At 42.6% G+C, this 14,969-nt stretch overlaps 1 protein-coding gene across 5 annotated transcripts in view; it reads left to right on the forward strand.

Moving 5' to 3' along the window:
* The window catches only part of SMG6 (SMG6 nonsense mediated mRNA decay factor), a 212,774-nt gene that overhangs the window by 80,118 nt on the left and 117,687 nt on the right, over positions 1–14,969 (forward strand). For all 5 annotated transcript variants that reach the window (XM_044745869.2, XM_014826888.3, XM_044745870.2 and 2 more), the window contains exon 11: positions 14,655–14,771. In XM_044745869.2, coding sequence (XP_044601804.1) covers positions 14,655–14,771 — 117 coding nt within the window. The remainder of the gene's footprint in view (positions 1–14,654; positions 14,772–14,969) is intronic.

Below are 14,969 nucleotides of genomic sequence, written 5' to 3' on the forward strand. Positions count from 1 at the left end.
TTTTAAATAGGAATTATGATTTCCTAATTTAGTATTATTTTAACTTAGTTTTAAAGATTTTCTTAAAGCAAATTGATATACCTATCAATGCTATATAAAATATTGCTGTATCTATGTTTTTGGAAAAACATTCTTAGATTACAATACATATGTATTTTGTCTTACCATACAGATTACTTTAGGATAATATTTCTTAGGTATCTCTTAGCAGTATGTAGTGTAAGACCATGTGTTATAACGACCTTCTCAAGATTATTGTTCATTTTTTTCACACAGTATCCCTTGCATAGCGTCCGTATTAAAAAAAATTATTTTAGAGCTCAGTGCTGAGAGAAGATTTGTTTTTCCTGAGAAACTGATATACTTATTCCTTTCCAATAATGACAACGATACAGTTGTTGATGTTTCCTTTTTTTGCTTTGACTGCCAGGAAAATCAGAGGCAAATTTTAAGTTTATTCATGGCAGACCATTAACCCACATAATTGACACATCTGTATTTTCCTTTTTCGTGGTCCTGATTTTCTACATCTACTTTAATGTTATTTCATTAGGTGATTTTGCCTTAAGTTGTCACAAATCTTTTGTGGAATAGATGATAAAAGAATAAATATAAACAAAAAAATTTAAATCTGGTTTAAAACAATGCATATAAGTTTCAGTAAGTAGGGTCCGGCCCCGTGGCCGAGTGGTTAAGTTTGTGCGCTCCACTTGGGCAGCCCAGGGTTTCACGGGTTCGAATCCTGGGCACGGATATGGTGCTGCTCATCAGGCCATGCTGAGACGGTGTCCCACCTGCCACAACTAGAAGGACCGACAACTAAAAATATACAACTATGTACCAGGGGGCTTTGGGAGAAAAAGGAAAAATAAAATCTTAAAAAAAAAGTTTCAGTAAGTATTGTTGACAAATTGACCAATCAGCCAACTAACTATAAATTTGGAAGGGCTGTTATTAAAGGGGCTCCCCTTTCCAGAGCTGCTCAGTCAGGGATCTAGGTGATGCTCAGTGGGTTTCTAGTTATCTTCTTTGAGTGCTCCCTTTCTCACTTTCAGCTTTGGCATAATTGCTTTATTTAGCTATTATTCAGCTGACCTCTTTTCTACTTTAAGACTGTATGTTCCAGGGCCAGCCTGGTGGCGTAGCAGTTTGCACGCTTCGCTTCGGCGGCCTGGGGCTCACTGGTTCGGACCCTGGGTGCAGACATATGTACTGCTTATCAAGCCATGCTGTGGCAGGCACCCCACATATAAAGTAGAGGAAGATGGGCACAGATGTTAGTTCAGAGCCAGTCTTCCTCAGCAAAGAGGAGGATTGGTGGTGGATGTTAGCTCAGGGCTAATCTGACCCCCACCCTCCCCCCAAAAAACTACCTGTTCCACGGTGGGTGAGGTTAGATAAAGTTACTTACTGCATCTAGTTTGGGCATTGATCCTGAATTGTAAAGCTTGGAGAACTTTTTAGGGTGAGTTGCTGGAGCAGAGCCAGATGAACCTGCAGATCTGGATATTTCCGAGGAATCCACCCAAGATTTATGTCTTATCTTTGGCCTCATTTTTGAGTACTGACTCCTCAAGATTTGTTTGATGGCTCTGATCTTTGCATTCTAGAAGCATCTCAAGAGTCCAAGAGATCCTTCCTATCCTGGGTACCTCTCTGCCCTATCTATCTCAGAACTGTTTTATTTTTGGCATTGTTTGCAAACTCTGTCAAAATCTTTTAAAAATTCTTCAGGAAGCTATAAAATGAAAATAAATTGAGTTAATCTGTTAAAATGGAAGCTGAGCACTTCTCTGCCCCTCTGCCAGCCATGTCAAAGGCGTTTTCTTTGAATCAGGATGTCCGCAGGCATTATCTCTCGTTAACTTTTACTTTGGGACCAAAGTGCTCCTGAAGCTTCATACCAGCAAAGGCGGGTTTCAAGCTGTTTGTCTGAATCAGCTGCCAGATCTCTGCCCGCTCTATCGGAAGGGATGTAGCTCTATTAATTCCTTCTCACTATTACAGCAAAAGCTTCCTTCTAGGTTTACTAATGGGCATGCATCTTAGGAAGCCTCCCGCAGTTCTCTTCTCCACAACCTTAAATAACTTTTGACACTAGACACCCCAGATCTGCTGATGGAATTCTATAGGGACTTACCTGCCTGATGTAATTAAGAAGCAGCCACTCTTTTTAACTCCTCCTTTACTTCCCCTAAATATTGGAAGAGAGGCAAGCTTTCCAAAACTTCTGGCAAGCAACGTAGAAAGCAGAAACTGTCCTGCAAGATCTATTTGTAACTCTTCCAAATGAGATGCTAGAATGGCAGGCCCTCTTCTGCTGGGCCCCATTTCTGAGGGGCTTGGCTAGTGTCAGCATGCCATTCTGCTGGCGGTGGCTCTGCTTGCCCAAGAGGGAATATGTTTTTGAATAACCCTGGAATCAGGCAGGAGATTCTGAGTGGCAAAAATATCAATCCTGAAACACAACTAAGGTGGAAATGGCCAGAGTATATCTTGACTGGTGATTCCTTCCTTCCTTCCTTCCTCCCGCCCGTCCTCCCTCCATCCTACCCTCCCGCCTTCCCTCCCAGGAAATCTATAGGAGCACTCTTTGTAAAATTGCATAGGTATTTCCTGGAAAAAGCTAAGCATTCATTTAGAAGTGTTTTCATTTCTCCTTTTAGAGAATAGAAATGGTTTGCTATCTGTCTTGCCAAGATGTATTGATAGAGCCCCCAGGACATTTCTTGGCCCTAGAGCTCCATATAAAGGAGGAGAGAAAGCCAAGCTGTCTTTTGGAGAGGGCCTAGCACTTCTGGAGATCATTTTCTCACCTTCCAAAGGTAGCAATTGTGTTGTAGTGCTGTAAAGAGCTTTGGAATCAACCAGATCAAGGATTTGAATTCTCCACTCAGCCATTTATCAGCTGTGTGACCTTGATGAAGAATGTTAACTTATCCTCTCTGAGGCTTAGTTTCCTTGTCTGTGAAGTGAGAGTGTCACTGCCAGTTCGAAGTTTTTCTGAGTATCAAATTAGATGTGATATGTATTAGGCACCCAGTAGGTGTCCAGTTTTCTTTATCAAATCAGCCTCTAAGTTAGGAACTCTTAAAACCTGAAATGATGAGTCAGACTAATAGCCTTTCAAATGTCATTCCTTTACTTTTTAAAGTCCTCCATTTTAAAATCCCTTTAACAGTTTTTTTGAGATATAATTGATGTTTTTTAGTCTACACATATTTAAAGTGTACAATTTGATGAATTTTGACGTATGCATACATTTATGAACCCATCACCACAATCAAGATAGTGAACATATCCTTCACTCCTAAAAGTTTCCCTTTCCCCCTTTGTAATCCATTCTTCCCTCATTCTCCCTCACAATTCCCAGGTTAATAGACTGATCTGCTTTCTGGCTCTGTGCATTAGTTTGCATTTTCTAGAGTTCGACAGTATGTCTTCTCTCTCTCTCTTTCTTCCCTGTTTTGGCCTGTCTTCTTTACTCTACGTAACAGTTTTGGCGTTCGTCCGTGTTCTTGAGTGGTTCAGTGGTCCCTCTCCGCTGCTGGACAGTCTTCTGTTGTATGGACATACCACAATTTGTTTATCCATTCCCTTGTTGATGGACATTGGTTTTCTTCCAATTTTGGGTTGTTGTGAATAAAACTGCTACGAACATTCAAGTGTAAGTCTTTTTGTGGACATATGCTTTCATTTCTCTTAGGTAAATACCTAGGAGAGGTATAGCTGGGTCGTTTGGTAGATGTGTTTTTCAACGTTTTAAGAAACTTACCAACTGTTTTCCAGAGTGGTGGTATCATTTTGTATTCCCAAAGCAGTGTATGAGAAGAGTTCCAGTTACTCCATATCCTCACTAGCACTTGTTCTCTGTCTTACTGATTATAGCCATCCTAGTGGGTGTGGAGTTGTATTTGTGGTTTTGATTTCCTTAATGATTAATAATGTTGAGAATCTTATCATAAGTACATGTTGAATGTGTACTTATTTGCCACCCATATATCACCTTTACTCATTTTTTTGTTTGTCTTATTAATTTGAAAGACTTCTTTATGTATTCTAGATATGAGTCCTTTGTCATAAATGTTTTACAAATATTTTCTCCCAGTAAGAACATTTTCTCTGTGGCTTCTCTTTTCTTCTTCTTCTTTTTTTAAAGTTAACATTTTACTTGGAACTATTTTTTTTTTAAGATTTTTAAAAAAATTTTTCCTTTTCCTCCCAAAGCCCCCTGGTACGTAGATGTGTATTTTTAGTTGTGGGTCCTTCTGGTTGTGGCATGTGGGACGCCGCCTCAGCATGGCTTGATGAGCAGTGCCATGTCCGCGCCCAGGATTCGAACTGGTGAAACCCTGGGCCACTGAAGCAGAGCACGGGAACTTAACCACTCAGCCACGGGGCTGGCCCCTTCTTTTCATTTTTGTCTTTTGAAGAGCAAGTGTTTATTTTAATGAAGCCTATTTTTTTTTTTAGTTTGATCTTTACAGATGTATTGGCAGGGGCAGTTTAACATCTTATTGCAGCTAATGCTGCCAATTAAAAAAACAACTTGTTAATATCCATCTGATTAATAGTTCAAAGCAATGCAGCAGTGAAAATGCTTAAGCAGTTTCATTTATGAAGAAAACAGTGCTAAGCCTCATGTTTCAAGCAACTTTTTTCCCTGGCTGTCCTTGTTTAAAGAATGCACATACCATTGGTTTGAGATTTATACCTTTACTTATTTTTTGCGCAGCAAGAACATGTTTAAACAGCTCACTTAGCTTCTGCAATTCATTCTTCTTGTCATCTTTCTTCACTTTCTCATCACCTTCACTTTATGCTGCTTGACATGGATTTTCCTGATCCTATGAGTCATAGCCTTGATGATGAAGTTCTCTTGCTTTACTCCATATTCTTTAGACAGAAGTTCTGTCTTCAGTGAACTTTTCCCTTCTTTTTTCTTATTTTTCTTTTGGTTGCCCCTGGCAATTTCTTGCTCAGTCCAGATAAGGAGCCACACAGCTGGGCATCTTCAGTAGCTCAGGCCAGCCAGCACAAGATGGGAACAAGGGGCTGGAGCATCTTTGCAGAGTAATCAACTAATTGAGAAAATGTCCCCATAATGTCTAAGTAGCCCTTTTCTATGTAGAGGAGAAAAGTTTCTGGAATCCTATGTCAGATCTTTTTTGTTTTTGTTGGCTTGCTTTTATTTGTTTACTTACTTTAAACCTATTTTGAAATAATTATAGATTCACAAGAAGTTGTAAAATAATATACAGAGAGGTCCTCTGCACCCTTCATCCCTGCTTCCCTAATGTTAGCATTGTACATAACTTTAGTGCAATAACACCACCATGAAATTGATATCATACAACCACAGACCTTATTCAGATTTTTTCACCAGTTGTACGTGCACTTGTTTGTGTTTGTGTATAGTTTTGTGCAATTTTATGACACAGCTTCGTGTAACTACTACCACAATCAAGATTCAGAACTCTTCTGTCACTACAAAGCTCTCTTATGCTACCCCTTTAGAATCATCCCTGTCACCTTCCATCCCCATATCCTAAGCCCTGTTTTCCATCTCTATAGTTACATTGTTTCAAGACTATTATATAATTGAGATAGTATAGTATGTAACCTTTTGAAATTGGCTTTTTCACTCAGCATGATTCCCTGATCATCTATCCAAATTGTTGCGTGTATCAGTAGTTCTTTTTTTTTTTTTTTTTTTTTTTTGCTGAGGAGATTTGCCCTGAGCTAACACCTGTTACCAATCTTCCTCTATTTTCTATGTGAGCTGCTGTCACAGGACGGCTCCTGATAGACAAGTGGTGTAGGTCCATGCCCGGGAACCTAACCTGGGTCGCTGAAATGGAACGTGCTGAATTTAACCACTAGGCCACCGGTCCTGGCCTAGTAGTTCTTTTCTTTTTATAGCTGAATAGTATTCCATGGTATGGATGTTTCACAGTTTGTTTAACCGTTGATGCCTTAAAGGGCTTTTGGGTTGTTTTCAGTTTTAGGCTGTTATGAATAAAGCTGCTATGAACATCTGTGTACAGGTTTTTGTGCAAATAAAAATTTTCATTTCTCTGAGATAAATGCCCAACAATATAATTGCTGGGTCATATCGTAAGTGCATTTTTAGCCTTAGAAGAAACTGCCAAACTATTTTCCAGAATGGCTGTGCAATTTTACATTCCCATCAGCACTATATGTGTGATCCAACTTCTCTGCATCCTCACCAGCTTTTTGGTGTTAGTATTTTTTATTTTAGCCATTCTGATGGATGTTTAGTGATATCTTATTGTAGTTTTAATTTTAATTTCCCTAATGGCTAATGATAGTGAATGTCTTTTCATTGCTAATAGTTGATCTATATATCTTTTTGATGAAATGTCAATTCATATCTTTTGCCCATTTTCCAACTGGATTGTTTCTTGCTTTTGAGTTTTGAGAGTTCTTTATGTAGTCTAATACTAGTCCTTTGTATGATGTGTAGTTTGCAAATATATTTTCCCAGTCTATAATTTGCCTTTTCATCCTCTTACAAGAGTCTTGCAGAGCAAAAGTTTTCAGTTTTTATGGAGTCTAGTATATCAGTTTTCCTTTTATAGATGGTGCTTTTGTTATCAAATTTAAGAACTCTTTTCTACGTCTTAGATCCTAAAGATTTTCTTTTATTCCTAAAAGTTTTATAGTCTTACATTTTACATCTAAATCTTTGATCCATTTTCAGTTAATTTTTTTCTTCTTCTTCTTCTTCTTCCCAAAGCCCCTCAGTATGTAGTTGTATATTCTCGTTGTAGGTCCTTCTGGTTGTGCTATGTGGGATGCCACCTCAGCATGGCTTGATGAGCGGTGCCATGTCTGCACCCAGGATCCAAACTGGTGAAACCCTGGGCCACCAAAGCAGTGCGCGCAGACTTAACCACTCGGCCACGGGGCCAGCCCCCTTTTTTCCAGTTAATTTTTATATGAGGTGTGAGACTTAGGTCAAGGTTCATTTTTTTTTGCCTTTGGATGTCTAATTGTTCCAGCACCATTTGTTGAAAGGCTGTCCTTTCTCTTTTCGTTTTTTTGGTGAGGATGTTTGGCCCTGAGCTAACATCCATTGTCAACCTTCCTCCTTTTGCTTGAGGGAGATTGTCCCTGAGCTAACATCTGTGCCAGTCTTCCTCTGTTTTCTTTATGAGATGCCACCACAGCATGGCTTGATGAACAGTGTATAGGTCCGTGCCCAGGATCCAAACCTGTGAACCTCAGTCCATGGAAGCAGAGCATGCAAGCTTAACCACTACACCACTGTGCTGCCCCCCCCCTTCTTTCTTTGACTTAACATTGGGAAGAATGATTCCTCCCACTTTGTTCTTCTTTTTCAAAATTGTTTTAGCTAATCTAAGTCCTTTGCCTTTCCATAGAAACTTTAGAGTAAGCTTATCTTTGTCTATGAAAAACTTTGCTGAGGTTTTGGTAGTAATTGCGGTAAACCTATAGGTCTATGTGGGGAGAACTGACATCTCTACAATGTTGTCATCCAATCCATGAACATGGTCAGTCTCTCCAGTTATTTAGGTCTTCTTTGAATTCTTTCATCAGCATTTCGTAATTTTCAGTGTAGATATCCTATACATATTTTGTTAGATTTTATACTTCAGTATTTCATTTTCTTTGGCATTGTTGTAAATGGTATTGTGTTTTTAATTTTGGTTTCCACAAAGCTGATATCTCAGAGCTTTTTGTGCTGAACTGTGGTTGTACTCCTCAGAGGTTTTCATCTTCATAGCAAAGGAGAGAGGAACAGTTGGAGTTTGAAGCTTGAATCGCAGGCATTTGAAAACCAAGTGTGGAAACTGTGTGGGTACAAGAGCAGACAGACTTGAATTCCAGTCCCAGCTTTGACACTTACTGGCTTGGCAACCCTGGGCAAGTCATTTAACTTTTCTGAGCCTGTTTCCTCAACTCTCAGAAAGGGAGAATAATACCTCCTGTACAAATCTTTTGTAAAGCTTTGCCTTAATGTATATAAATGCTCTATGCCTAACATAGGTCTCGTATATCACAGTGGAATCATGTCGTTTATGGTTAGCATCCACAAATGACAGAGGCAAGTGTGCCTGCTGTTATGAGCAGCACACGTTTCTTGAACTCCTTCATGGTGCTAATTTTCAAGGATGTGAAGTCTTGATATAGCTCTTGTCCTCAAGGGGCTTAAATTTTGTTGGGGAAACATGTTAAATGTATAAAAATTCTGGGACAAGGTATCACTTGTTAAGTTCCAAATGTGTGGGGCAGACGGTGGGTGCATCGAAGAATTTTCTCTTCCTGGGTTTTGTTTGCCCTTTGTACCCTCTTTGGTGAGGTGGCTTCTGGATGTTGCTGATGAGAGAATGTGTGGGAGTGGGGAGGGGGTGTGTACAGATTTAGGGGAAGGGAGTCATGTGGGAATATGTAATTAATTTTTATACTTTCCCCAGTAAACCATCGACCCTTTTTATGATGTCATGAGGGATTCCTTAATTTTGCAGCTGCTTCCTGATTACGTCAGAGAGGAGCCTCTCACCCCACAGCCTGGAGCTGCACTCATACAAGAATTGGAAACAAATGAAGTGCTGAATATCTAATGGCTTCCACAGGGAGAGCCAGTTCAGACTTCCCAGGCCTCCTTATGCAAGGTCTTCCTCAAGTATTTCTGACCCCCTGAAGTGTCTTTGTTCTGGAAAGACTGGACTGGCCTAGAGCCAGGTGGGCGGGAGTCTGGGGACTCCTTGATGCATACCTTCCTCTCTCCAGGTGTTCTGCAATCCCAAATTTCTGCCCCTTTCCTGAATCTCGTTTGGTGGGTGTTATCCTTCTTGAGGTCTCAGGGTCCTCTCAAACCTGCCGAGATTATCAGTGCAGTTGCCTGACCTGTTCCAGTTCATCCCCTACATCATCTCCACTTTCTCTTGATTTTCTTTCTGTAGCATTTCTCACTTCTGTGCACTTCTTTCCAATCCCTCTTCCACTTCTCTTACAAGAAAAATATTACTTTTATTTGGCATTATAAAGTTTATGAAGTGTTCTGCATATACTTTCCCTTAATTCAAACAAGTTCATGCCCTCTTAGCTTCCCAACTGGTCTACCCTCCTGTTATCTTTTTCCAGCTACCTTAGTGTGTCTTAAATGCTTTAACTAGATTGTTTTTTTGTTTTTTTTTTAAAGATTTTATTTTTTCCTTTTTCTCCCCAAAGCCCCCCTGGTACATAGTTGTACATTCTTCGTCGTGGGTCCTTCCATTTGTGGCATATGGGACGCTGCCTCAGTGTGGTTTGATGAGCAGTGCCATGTCCGCGCCCAGGATTCGAACCAATGAAACACTGGGCCGCCTGCAGTGGAGCGCGCGAACTTAACCACTCGGCCACGGGGCCAGCCCCTTAACTAGATTGTTCTTTATGAAATAGTCCCCTCTGCTTCATTCAGAAACCTTTAGCAAGTACCTTCCTCTCTGCCTATCAAGTCAAGTCTGTGTTCCTCCTGTGGCATCACGGGTCCTGTGCTTTGTGGTCCCTGTTACACAGCAGGCCAAGTACAGTGCTTGGCATCTGGGAACATGCCTGATGTGTCTCTACCTGCATGCCTCCTTAATACGCACAGTCCCTCCTTCATCCTGCCGGTTCCATCTTTGTTTATCTTTTGTGGCCCTGCTCAGAAGTGCTCTCTTCCATGAAACCTCCTCTGGTATACACTAGCTGGAAATGATTTCCTTACCCTCTGGTGACAGAAAGCATCTTATTTCCATCTTCTTTATGGCATGAATTACATTGTCTTAAACAGTAGTTATTTGGGTATCTATATATTCTTCTTGTCTTCCTCATTAGATTATCACCTTCTCATGGACAGGATCCTATTTTCTTTTATATCCTCCACAATTGGGCACCCAAATAAATATTTTTGGAATTAATGACAGAATTCGCTTTGTTAAAAGGTTGAGATTTCCTTTGCCCCCACATTTACCCACTGAAAGAAGTCAGAGTTTTACAATCCTATAAAATCTAAAGGGAGCAGCAGGCATAACAGTAAGGGCCCTTAGCGTTACCTTCCACATTCCTCTGTCTTGTCTCGCTGTACCCTGTCCAGGTTTGCCTTCCACCCCGTCAGCCTGTGTTCTGCCATTGTGCACTAGTAATTTGCTTGGGTGTTTTGGTGCCTGATTCTTCTGACTCATTCATTCTACTCTTCAGGGAATAAAATGATGCCCTGATGGCATGAACATCTCTGCTTTTGCTCTGAGATTTTGTCTGGTTCCTGTATATGACTGCCTCCTCCACCTCCTCTTCAGCCAACGACTGCCATAGGGAACTCTGTGGCTCAAACGGCAGCAGTTGAAAGATGTGCTCACTGCCCACTTCCTGTAGACAAAGGAGGTTTTGGTGGGCTGCTCAGGAACTGTGCCAGCCCTGCGTCTGACTGGTGACTGACTCATGAGAAAAGCAGTCTTATGTCTGAAAGATAAGAGCCAACAAATCGCCTCCAGGTGGTGTTAGTTTGGAGGTGACTGACCATTCATTTCCTCTCTATGGGAAGGGTGGGGGGAGGAGGGGGTGGCAGCGCGGAGGGGAGGATCAGTGAATAAGTGGTCTTGCCTGCATTTTTCTCCAGCTATTATTGAAGCAGCCAAGCAAATATTTGATTCTCTCTGCTGGAGTGGCTAGTGGATCCCAAGGCCCTCTGAATCCCTTCTGCTGCTGTCAGGGTATCAGACTTATGTGTCATCCATCCTCTGTCTTCCCTTCATTACTCTTCTCATCCTCTTGCCAGAAAGCTGGCTGTGTGCACCAGGGGAACTCTGCTTGTTCCATTACTGCCAGACTTTTCTGTGACTAGCCAAGCCTCATCCCTACTGATACTGGTTTCCTCCAAATCTCTCCTGACCCAGGAGTTATCAGAAGTGATGGTTCTGAACCACTGTGCCTTGGCTAGTCCTAGAGGGTCCAGGCAGGTGGGCCTGTCTTTCCTCCCCTCCTCTTCCCTCTCTACCCCTCCTGCCTCCATCCCATTTCCTGCAGGAGGATGCTTTGCCATCCTGGAGCCGTCAAGCACAGCTTTGCTTTGGCAGCACCGTCGCACACACACTGGTGGGAGAGGGGACGTGTTTATCACTTTTCCTGGAGATTATCTGTTTAAGCACTTCTCTGACAGTTACAATAACAAGGGCAGTGTGTTGTGTTTCCCAGCAGAAGGACACTTGCTGTTGAAAGATGTATAGCACTAATTAGAAATACATAACATCCGGCCACATGGCAGCCTTCTCCCGGCCGCTCCATTTCCTGATTTCATACAACTTTGACGACAGTTGGTTTATGTTTTCCATGAATATGTTCTCAGAAAAATGAGAAAGTCTCCCTGTTACATAGGAGGGAGAAGAGTATTTCTGCCTGAGCAGGTATTTGGCAAGAGGAATAGTGGGAGCTGTGGTCACCTGCCCATTTGAAAGCATGTGGGAAAGGGCAGAACCAAGTTCAAACCTTAGGTGACTTTCTTGGTAAGAAGTATTTCCGTCTGACTTTCTTAGCCAAAACCATCCCCCTAAACCCTTGAGCAAAGCCTGCTTTTGGAAAGAAGGGGAAAGGCTGTTTCACACTGTTAATGAGTTCCTCAGCTCATGTCAGGCTCCTGCTACCTGACACAAAGCCAGAGGAACCCAGACAAACACCAAGGCAAACAATGCTTTTCCTTCCCCACCCCACATCACTTGTTGGCCTGGCCCAGCCCAACTCTAGGGATATATATGGCCTTTCATCAGACTAGGGCTGGTTTCCTAGGTCTAGTTCTTAAGTGGGTGGACTCTGGGAATCTGGATGCTGTTTTCCTACTTGTATAAGAGCGAATATTTCTCAAGGAGTAGCATCTTAAGGCTTGTAGCCCACAGAAGCCTAAGTGAGGCAAAGAGCATCTCCTGAAGATACCATATAACTTAACATATTTCTCACTGAAGGCCCTGGGTCCAAGTTGCCGTGATTATTTGGGTAAATAACTATTTATTTTTTTTCACCTGACTGAAGTGTCCTAAGGTTGCAGAGCCCCTGTTTTATTTGTAGCTGTGTTTTCCACAATAACCCAGCACAGGGTTGAGCACACTGTAGATGCTCAGTTTGTGCTTGTGGTACCATTGAGCCTTGGAGAAGGGCAGGCCTTCCAGAAAGTACTCCATATGAAGTGGTCAGTCACAGGGCTGACTGAAACCCAGGCATTCTGACCCACAGAGAGCTGTGATATCACTACCTGCTTGATCAGAGCAGAAAAGCTTACTGGTTTGTACCTCCCCATCAGTTGGACCAGGTGCCCAGCAGGGAGTGCTGTATCAGACCCTTCTTAAGGTGGGGTGGGGTAGGGGAGGTATAAAGGATTGAGATGACAAAACCACGGCCAAGAACAGAGCACTCATGAAGCTTCCTTTCAGCTGCTGCTCTGAGAAGTAGTTGAGCCCTTCCAGACCTACAGGAAAGAGGCTCCTATTATTGCTACCCTACATGGTCCCTAGATCTTATTGTAGGACACTTAAAAAGGAACCCACCTGGACTGCCCAGAGACTATAGGTGACATTGTTCTTAAGCAGTTCATTCTTCCCCTTGAGCCCTAGTCCCCACTTTAAACTCTGAGAGATAGTCTAGCCTGAGATTGCCGTTTGTATGAAATTAGAAATGGGCTTGGTGAAAGTAATCTCCATTTGTCCCATCATACCATTATTCAGGCTAATGAGAGTGTCTTATTATAGTCTTGGTCTTCTTGAAATACCTGTCTCTTGAAGCTAAGTCACCCCCCTTCATCCCTTTTAAGGGCCTTCTGTGTTCAGGTAACTTCTGCCTAAGATCCCCGGTTGATGAGGGGGACACTAAATGTGTACTCAGTGTGTCAGTTACCAGGATGTGGCCTCCACTTGTCCTCTCCAGCTTCATCTGTTCTGGACTTACTCCTCCATTCCAGAGTTGCTAATTAGAGGCAGGCTGCTGGCGGTGCTTGGCAGGGCCTGGGGCTGAGCTGGGGTGGTACAGACAGTGCTACTGCCGATACTAAGGGGTGGAGGGGAGAAGTTGGCAACTTTTCTTAGGATGGCTTATGTATATCCCCCTTCCCTACTTTCCATCCTCCCTGCTCTTCGTTCCTGGATGCCTATTTTCTGTCTCTCTAACAGAGATTTAGGGCCTTACCAGAAGAAGAATGAGAGTGGTGATCTGTTCTAATCCCATGGATTGTTACCACTTCCTTACTGCCTGCCACAGTTGACTTAGGAAGTTAGAGGGTGACATTTGGGACCAGTAGGCATCTGGAAGGATGGTGGGAAAGCCACAATAGAAGAATTGCTACATTGATGTTATTCCAATGTTGGGACCCTTCTGAGCAGCAGCCTGCTGCTTCTCACTCCCATGGCTTTCTAAAGTGCTTTAGGGCTGGCTTTGTAGACTCCAGTCATGTTTGCTCCGGTGGCAAAGACGGTTAGGAATAACTGTGGTTGTGTAGCATCTCCTGGAATAAAGACTTCAATTAGGCCTCATTGACAAGACTACTGTTAATGAGGAGAGAGGGCTCCCCCTTGGCTATTGAGGTTAAAATGCAGGCAGGGACAGAGATCAAACAAGTGGCTAATTATCCTTTTAACACTTGGAGATTCTGAGAATTCTCCTGTATTATACAGGGAATTAACAGATTCGCTGCTGCCAGAGCTAGTGAGCCTGGCCCCTGATTCCATCTCCCGTGTGTATTGGGTGTCTCTTTTTCTGAGGCTGCAGGTTGGACTGCTGCCTTTTGTTTGTCACCAATTCCTCTCAAGTCTGGATGAAGTGGCTGTCAGGGAGGGCCACTTACAGTGAGTAGTACAGGCAGCAGTTTGGAAATGTGTATGTAGCTCCCACCAAATAACAGTTCTGGCTACCACTGAGGTGACTCCTTTCACTGACTTGCAGCCAGAAGGAAGTTAGCTAGGCTGAAAAAGTGAGGGGTAAAGGGTGCTAGTATTGGGAGCCAGATTTATTTGTTAGCCTTAGGGGAAAGAATTTGTGAAAATAAACACTAACACTGATTAAGTGCTTATTATGTGCCATGCACTCTCTTATATAAAGTAAGTCATTCAGTGAAGATAGGTTAATTTTAAGTGTTGTGTGTATTCTTTTAGGAGGAGGAACATAGAGGAAGGAGGTAATGATGGAACCAAAAGTTGGTGATTCAAGAGGATAACTTTTGCATTTGTATTTTTCTGATCTTAATTGGTAATTGTACTCCTGCTCTCTATACATTAGAGAGACTGAGTTAATTGAATATGAGTTTCTGTAACTATAATCTGACATTATCAGTAGCCAACTAAAGGTAGAGAGCCTGCAGCTCTGGCTGAAACTGCCCACCTTGGGATAACTGGTGCTGGGCAAGTGATGTGATGCAGAATTTACACAATTGATCCTTACATAATGTTATTAAGTACTTATCCATATGCCAGGCATTGTGGTAAATACTCCATGTGCATTGTTTTATTTGGCCTCACAACTACTCTTTGAGAGAGGGAATATTACTACCCTCAGTCTTAGATGAGGAAGAGGAGCTCAGTGACATGACCAAGGATGTGCACCTGGTAAGGGAGGGAGGTGTGGCCCTTGGCCCCCAGGTTACTAATGGAGTTTCATTTGCCTCTTCTTAGACTGCTTCTCAGAGGAGTGTCGCTCGGTGATCCAGGAGCAAGCCGCAGCCCTGGGTTTGGCCATGTTTGCTCTCCTGGTGCGGCGCTGCACCTGCTTACTTAAGGAGTCTGCCAAAGGTAAGCAGATGAGGGGCCCTAGGCTGGTGGGCTTTCCAGCTGCCTGAGCCCTGTACAGACAAGCTCAGAATGCCACACTGCTTTCCCAGTGTCTTCTCCTTCTATTCTCCATTCTTCCTCTTCCCAACATCCCTTTTTCCTTTTGCCCACTAACTAGTCCTACCTCCTTTTGCAGTCTGATTACTTCTGTGCCCCTGC

Source organism: Equus asinus, chromosome 13, assembly GCF_041296235.1.
Source record: "Equus asinus isolate D_3611 breed Donkey chromosome 13, EquAss-T2T_v2, whole genome shotgun sequence".
Classification (NCBI taxonomy): domain Eukaryota; kingdom Metazoa; phylum Chordata; class Mammalia; order Perissodactyla; family Equidae; genus Equus; species Equus asinus.